Source organism: Hypomesus transpacificus, unplaced genomic scaffold (genome assembly GCF_021917145.1).
Source record: "Hypomesus transpacificus isolate Combined female unplaced genomic scaffold, fHypTra1 scaffold_467, whole genome shotgun sequence".
Taxonomy (NCBI): domain Eukaryota; kingdom Metazoa; phylum Chordata; class Actinopteri; order Osmeriformes; family Osmeridae; genus Hypomesus; species Hypomesus transpacificus.
Window position 1 is genome coordinate 25,001 of NW_025813983.1, and position 7,767 is coordinate 32,767.

At 46.2% G+C, this 7,767-nt stretch overlaps 1 protein-coding gene across 1 annotated transcript; it reads left to right on the forward strand.

Annotated features, from left to right (window-relative positions):
* The first annotated feature begins 1,666 nt into the window (after positions 1-1,666).
* dusp5 (dual specificity phosphatase 5) lies at positions 1,667-7,376 on the forward strand. The gene is made up of 4 exons (XM_047017038.1): positions 1,667-2,159; positions 2,951-3,093; positions 3,963-4,182; positions 6,502-7,376. The coding sequence occupies exons 1-4, from the start codon at positions 1,796-1,798 to the stop codon at positions 6,915-6,917; spliced, it is 1,143 nt and encodes a 380-aa protein (XP_046872994.1). The 5' UTR covers positions 1,667-1,795; the 3' UTR covers positions 6,918-7,376.
* The last annotated feature ends 391 nt before the right edge of the window (positions 7,377-7,767 follow it).

Genomic DNA, 7,767 nt, shown 5'->3' on the forward strand with positions numbered 1-7,767 from the left:
TATCTTCAACGGCACCATGATTGGGACTGAGAGGATCCTGTTAGAGAGACACGGAGGGCCTTCCAGTGTGCTCCACACACACAAGCACATGCAGGTAGACACATGTGACAGATGGGCTGTCACTCTCACTCACTCACTCACTCACTCACTCACTCACTCACACACACACACACACAGTTGCTAGCAGACAGGTCGGCACATAATGATGTACACTACGCCGCAATTCAACACAAACCACACACACACATCTTGTTAAGGTGTGCACGACACACACACACACACACAGGGATCTTGTATAAATGTAGGCTAGACACACACACACACACTAACACACACAGATCTCGTTTGTGTGTCCATGTTGTTATTCCGGCCCCGCGCTAATGAGAGTCTAATGAAATGAGGGCTAGGGAACGTCTGTTGCAGTCTCCACCCCCCCCCCCCCCCCTCCCCCCCTTCTGATGATGTCACGGCCGAGCACAGATTACCAGGACCATATGGCCCAATGTCTGCTGTCTCCTTAATCTAACACCAAAACACCGCCAGCACCAGCCTCCACCGTCCTTCCGGAGTCGCTTCGTACGGGCCGGTACTTACCGGCTAGATGGAATCCTGCTGTACCGTAAACACTGTGTCTGCCTGATTCTCTCTCTGTGTCTCTCTCTCTGTGTCTCTCTCTCTCTGTGTCTCTCTCTCTCTTTCTCTCTTTCTGTTTCACTCTGGCTTGTTATCTATTTCTCTCTCTGACTCTCTCTGTCTCTCTCTGACTCTCTGTCTCTCTCTGACTGTCTCTGACTCTTTCTGACTCTCTGTCTCTCTCTGACTCTCTGTCTCTCTCTGACTGTCTCTGACTCTCTCTGACTCTCTCTGTCTCTCTGTCTCTCTGACTTTCTGTCTCTCTGACTGTCTCTGTCTTGGTTCGTTTCTTGTGCCTCTGGAGACCTTCTTCCCCTCACTCTTCCACTTTGACACACTCACACACACACCACCTCCTTATCACATGACATGAGGCAAAGCATGTCACATTGATTGATGGCTCACTCAATCAGAGCCAAACACAGCCAGAGGAAAAGTCTGGCTCTGTCGAGTAGCGTTGGATGTCATATGAGTGGATGCGGTGTGTGTGTGTGACGTTTAAGCATGTTACACTGTTACAAGATTACAGCCACAGGATATAGAGCAGGTGGCTAAAGAGGGGAGCAGACGGAAGTTGAATTGAGTTTAGTCAACCTCTCAGTCCAGTTATTGATCTTGCTCTCCTTTCTTACTCAGGCTCCCCTGAGAAGCTGTGAATAATTGAGGAGCTCCCCTTATTGCCAGACTCAGTGTGGGCAGTTGGAGTCTATAGTCTCAGGATGATTTACTGTTATCTATTATCGTCTGTTTTAAAGTGATACCCACAATTATATCAGTAGTCATCGCTTCAAGGTGATTTGTGGAGATGATAGATCCCAAGCAGCTAACGGACAACAAACAAGAAGAGGATACCAGAAATGCTTGGAAAATTATGAGTAATGGTTGATTCAAGCATAGAAACGGCTTTTCACCACAGAGCGGGGCGGAGTTAACCAAGCGTAGTCAACACCTTGTCGCTGTCCATATATGGTTCGTGATGTCACGAGCCGGAGGTTCCATTCATATAAAACCGGTCCGACGGAATCCCCTTGGAGGAAATGTAGGCATTGACGTTCAGTAGGGCGCGTTCACTTGACTACAACGGCCCGTATACATTGCTTATTGTGTATAACTCAATTGAGTGTGTTTACCAGTGAGCTAATACCCAATTTATAGTTTCAAAATGAAAATCTCAAGCATAGATTGCCGCCGTCTGAAAAAAATCATCAGGAAGGAATGTGGAAGCTGTCTGATTGTGGATTGCCGACCTTATTTTTCTTTTTCGAACTCTAATATTAAAGGTTCGGTAAATGTCAACCTTAACTCGGTTGTTGTCCGGAGGTCAAGAGGGGGGCCGGTACCTCTTCAGTTTGTCATTCCGGATGAAAAAGCGCTGTTACGGCTTCGAGAAGGGAGCATATCGGCCGTTGTGGCCGTGGACGATCGGACACCTCATTTGCAAAAACTGAAAAAGGACAGTATCGCACAGATTGTGATAAACAGTCTCTCTCACCTAGCGAGTGGAGCAAACATATGTTTTCTTAAAGGTAAGAATTTTTACAAAATATAGCCTACCTGAGTCTTATGTCAAGAAGCCTATATTTCACATTTAGCCTAGTTCAAATTCCATGTTAATTTCGAAACCTTGATATAGCCTATTGATAGGCTACTGACTAAATAGTTTATAATTCAGTAAAGAATAAAGAAACACTTGCAATTAAGGATTACCTAACTCCCAAATGATACGCTACTTATTTATATCTTATCAATCAATAAGCCCTGGTGTGAAGAAAACAAAAATAGCCCAACATGGAAATATTTCGATGGATTGATCTGCGGGGCAAAGCAATCTTTGTTTGATTGAGACGGTGTTGTAACAGCCATCCCTCGTGAGCAATACATTTATCTTTGACTGTTCATAAGATAAACGTTCTGTGTGCGTCAATGGCGGGGAGATGAGTCAGTGAACGAGGCGCTTATTTGAGAACATCTTCTGTTCTGTGACTTCTTAGTCTTATAAACGTAGCCTAGTCTTACAATAATAACAATGATATCATATTCTGCACTCAAAACATGAATGTCTCCCTAATATGTCTCAAAACCATTAATTTACATGCGTCACCTTATCTTAAACATGTGCATATAGGCCTTAAATGGATTAGTTTAATTAATAGGCAGATTAATTACGTGTTTATAATCAGACTCTGAAAGGTTGATTATCGCGGCTCCGCGATAAGTCTGTTTCGTAAATGCTGGCCTTCGAAATGACGTGCGAAACGGTATAAGAATTATAAGCTTAAAGACCAAATGTGTTTGTGTTGTGTTCCTTCTTCCTCAGGGGGATACGAGAACTTCCAGTCCCAGTACCCAGAACTCTGCACTGAGGTGAAAACCGTCGACCAGAGCGGAACTGAAACCGAAAAAAAAGTTAACAGCCATTGTGAGAAGCTGGGCTCTTACCACAAACCAGATTATGATCAGGTATGGAAACGAAAACACCCATGAACTTCCTCTTTTGCTGGCTTTCCAGTGTAACCACTTCCCCTTGTGGGTTGTCATGGGCTTTTGTACAGAGAAACATCTGAAGAATACAAGTATTTTCTTACAGTACTATTAGTCATAGGTGTCATGGTAACCACAGATAAATTTAAGGGAAACTCAAACCCCTGCTTGTCATATATTCATAGTGTTCTATTGACTCAGACCTTAGTAACTGGTAAAAGTGATCAGTGAGCAGTCAGACACGTGCATTTTAGAGGTCACGTCGTCTTTTTTTCCTTCCCAACCATCAAACCCAGGACAAAACACTGTTGTTTCAGAGGGATAATATTTTGTCCGTACATTAAACACAACAGTATGTTCCCACAAGATTCCCCCAGATTCAAACCCAGAACGACAGACAGAGAGGGGTGAAGGCTGTCATGATATTTTCTGACCTTCAGCGCTCTTCAGCCAACCCGTGTTTTAAGCTCAGAGGAGACGGCCTCTCAAAGATGCCCAGCTGACATCGGAAAGGGCTTTATAGTGGGGGATCCCTTTTTCATTTGTGACCTTTTCCCCTCCGTCTTCTCCACTCCACAAATGAAGGCTAACATTTAGCTTGTTCACATCACAAAGACAGCGCGCAGTGGGAAGCATAGCTAGCCATGCCCCATTTACTCTGCCCTGTGGTAGGGAAAATATGTCCCCCCTATTTTTAGATTTTTCAGTGTGTGACAAATGTTTTATTTTATTTTTATTTCTCTCCATGCCGCAATACAGTGCTGTGAATACTTCAGCTCATATCTCTTTCTCTGCCCTCTCTCCCTCTCTCCCTCCCTCCTTCCCTCCCTCCTTCCTCCCACTCTCAGGGCAAGCCGGTGGAGATCCTACCGTTCCTCTTCCTCGGCAGTGCCTACCACGCCTCCAGGCAGGACTATCTCAGCGACCTGCGCATCACCGCCCTGCTCAACGTCTCACGCAGGGACCTGAGGCCCGCCAAGGGACACTACGACTACAAGTGGATCCCTGTGGAGGACAGCCACACGGCCGACATCAGCTCCCACTTCCAGGAAGCTATCGAGTTTATCGGTGAGTCATCTCCCGTGATGCGCCACGCCGAACTTGACGCCTTAAGACGGTCCGTTGGATTTGGTTTTGGCCTCTGACTTGGGCCGGGTCCATTGCAGTCGCTCAAGGTTGAATCTGTGCAGATTTCAAAGATGCCTGGCATGTTTTAATCGCAGGCCAACAACACATTCTTACACTTGGGAAAAAGCAGCAGGGATGTCTTTATTAAGACGTCCTTATCGTGGGGTGCCGAGGGCATTACCCGAAAAAGAAAGAGGTCTATTGATAGGAGATTCTATTTTAAATCACCTTAAAAATAAGTCCTTCTTTACTTCCCCTGCGCACTGCAAATCTAAAAATCGGGGCAGTGGAGAGAGGGAAGCCAGAGAACTAATCTGCTTACCCTGCACAGCCTCCAGTTCCTTTCGTTCAGCCTGCTTCCTGGCAGGCGTCTCCCATTCAAAGAAGAGCCGTCTCCCCTCTGCTCACCCCCCGCACACCCGCTCCTGACCCGCTGACTGGAGAAAACACACACACACTTGGCAATGTCGTCGTTTTCGGGGGATTATCTCCGTGGCTTATTGCCGGGGTGTGGCCAGTCGGTTGGTGTGACAAGTGGGTGAGCTGTCCTTTAGTAATGATTAGGTCGATGTCGGACAGCTGACTAACTGAAACCTGGGCCTGTTTACAGTGGCTGGGCGGAGGCTGGGGAAGCATCCAACACATAATAAAAGCTGTTTATCTGGTGCAAGTGTTCAGAATCTGCCCCTGAGAAAAACAAACGTGTGTGTGTGTGTGTGTGTGCATGCGTGTTTGGCAAAAGAAGGCGGTAGTTGTTAGATAAGAGCTTATACAAAGATGAGCACTGCGCGGGTGTCTGACAGGCATAGTTAAGGAGGTGTCTTTGTCACCTGTGGTAGCTTTGCCTGGCCTGGTTTTTGGCTGCAGTTCCTGTTGTTCCAGCACCGGCCCACACTCAGACATTCTTATGCCCTGTGATGGTCACAGGTCTTAGCCAGTGATCAATCCGAGGTCTAAGTTGAGATCAATCCCTGCACAGCCTTCCCCCAGGGGGGACACGCTTTGGAAAAAAAAACGTGCCAAGTGATCACCGTGTGCCCAACCGAATGTTAATAATTCACTCAGTCGCTTTTCTTTGAATGCGAGTGGCTGTGTGCGGATGTCTGCTGGCTTGGCGTGTGAGGAGGGTGAGGGCGGTGAGGAGCGTAGCACCAACCTCTAGTCTACAGAGGTGCAGCCTTCAGCAGGCACCAAGAAAAGCTGCAGACAGCTCGAGTGCATAGCTGGAGAATGATTATTAAAACACCCACAGCCCGCCCTCCCTCCCTCCCTTCCTCCCTCCCCCACTCCAGATGGGTGCATCATGACTCATGCGTGTGGCTTTTCTGAGGATCTGAGCTGTCAGAAACCAGGGCTGTGGTTTGCAAGGGCCAGCCAGAAAAGCCAGACACTTGCTGGATCGGTGCGTGTGCGATCAAAGTGGTAGGTAGACGGGTTGTAGCATGAAGGTGCTCTTCAGAATGCATCCAGGAAGCCAGGGTTCTTTGTGTAAACACACCAGTGCAGTGGGCATATAGTGGACTGTGGCGAGCAGGATGAGACCAGTGGGTACATCTCCTTTCCCTGCCAGACAGCCCCAACTAGAACAGACTAGCATCCCCCAGAGGCACTTGGGAGGTGTAGTGCACAGCTGTCTTCCATGAGTTAGTCGAGCCTCACAGAGGTGGGCCAGGGTGTGTGTGTATCATCGGTGGTGTGTGTGTGTGTGTAGGAAGGAGTTGGGTCATGGAGAAACAGGGTAATAAGTGAGTGAATAGTGTGCGCAATGGCTCTCTTGGGCTTTGTGTCGGAGTAAGGAGACAGGAAGGGGTTAGGTATTCATAACACTATTGTAACCTTAATCAGTCACACACACACATACAGGTTTCACCAACCTGTTTTGCTAACCTAGCCTCCTCCCTTATCCATGGAAAACCTGTATTTCTAACCTAGACTGCCCGCCATGCCAGCACTAACGACCAGAGAACAATAACCAATCGTAACATAATGCGGAAAGAATCCCAGTAATAACAGAGCAACTATCCAGAAAATGACAAGGTTACTGACCATTTTCTGTCAGTGACGCCGTTCAAAAACAAACGCTGATCATTTCTGTGTCTATTCGTATTCGCCCTTGACAACATTCACAGGCTTATCGGTTTATAAAACCATCATTCCATTCTGACAATTCGACACTGAAACCATAAATGAATACACTCTGTTGATCGTGTGATCAAATCGCTAACCTGCAGGTTTCTGTTTTCTTCTCTCTCCCTCCAGATCGGGTGAAGATGTCCGGCGGCAAGGTCCTGGTCCACTGCGAAGCCGGCATCTCCAGGTCGCCCACCATCTGCATGGCGTACATTATGAGAACTGAGCGGAGGCAGTTAGAGGAAGCCTTCGACATCATCAAGCAGCGACGCGAACTCATCTCGCCCAACTTCAGCTTCATGGGCCAGCTGCTGCAGTTCGAGTCCGAGGTCCTGTCCTCCACGCCCGCGGCCGTCCCCTCCGAGCCCGCCACGCCGTCCGGGTCACCGGTAGCGGCCTCGTTCTTCTCAGGCGACTTCGCTTTCGATGACGACTTTGAGGCGTCGTCCGTTTTCGCCCTCCCTACCTCTTTCCTCGCCCCCCTTCCTCTCCAATCACCAGTCCACCACCAGTTTAAACTGAGCCCAATAACTGCATTGCCTTAAGAAAAGAAGAAAATAAACACCACCACCAATAGCAACATGTGACTGCTTTTAGTCTCAAATTTACTTGAAAAAAATGTAGGAAATAGATTTTAGAATTTCTCTATGTGTCTGGTGTTGAAGCCAGAGGTTTAGTGGGATTGACTGGAGATGGACAATAAGAGACTTGAAGAGAGAAGTCACTTGACAGTGTTCATTCACGGGACTTGTTTGTGTTGTGAAAAGTCAATGAGATAAATAGGCAAAAGCCAATGATGCTGCGCGTCTGTTTGACTTAGAGAGTTGAACTACAGCACTGCGATACACTGCAATACATGCCTTAGGTTGATATTGTGATCTTCTGCCTATTCACAAAGCCTGTCGAGGCATTTTAACTTATTTGATAATTCTCGTCTGTCTATCTGTTTGTCTGTTTCTTTTTTCAATAATTGTGTGGATGTCAATAAATGTTTCCACCAAAAAGTGACTCATGTAATTTCTTATTTTTCCTTGCACATTTATGAGCTTACAAATTCACAATTTGAAGGGATCTTGAATTTAAGTTTCACTATCATGATTGGCAAAGCATAGCGTGGCCCTACGTTTGTTGATAATTATAAATAAACTTCCTGATAACTAAAAAATACAATAATATATGGAGTTCTGCATGGCATCTTACAATATGCGACTATAGGTCTATGGAAGTAAATCAATGACATCATGTTTAGAATTTCTGGATCCGTCTTTTTTTACATTGAAATAAATTAATATTTCAATTTTAATGAGGTGGATTAAAAACCAACACATTCGGTGATATTTACATTTCAATAATAATGATTGAATGCCTTTTAAAATTCAAAACATATGTCACTGA

What these genes read in the sequence shown, in the direction of transcription:
- dusp5 (XM_047017038.1), top strand. Translation starts at nt 1,796, where the DNA reads ATGAAAATCTCAAGCATAGATTGCCGCCGTCTGAAAAAAATCATCAGG. An exon ending in AAACATATGTTTTCTTAAAG is followed by an intron (nt 2,160 to 2,950) that starts GTAAGAATTTTT and finishes CTTCTTCCTCAG; the next exon opens with GGGGATACGAGAACTTCCAG. An exon ending in GGAAGCTATCGAGTTTATCG is followed by an intron (nt 4,183 to 6,501) that starts GTGAGTCATCTC and finishes CTCTCCCTCCAG; the next exon opens with ATCGGGTGAAGATGTCCGGC.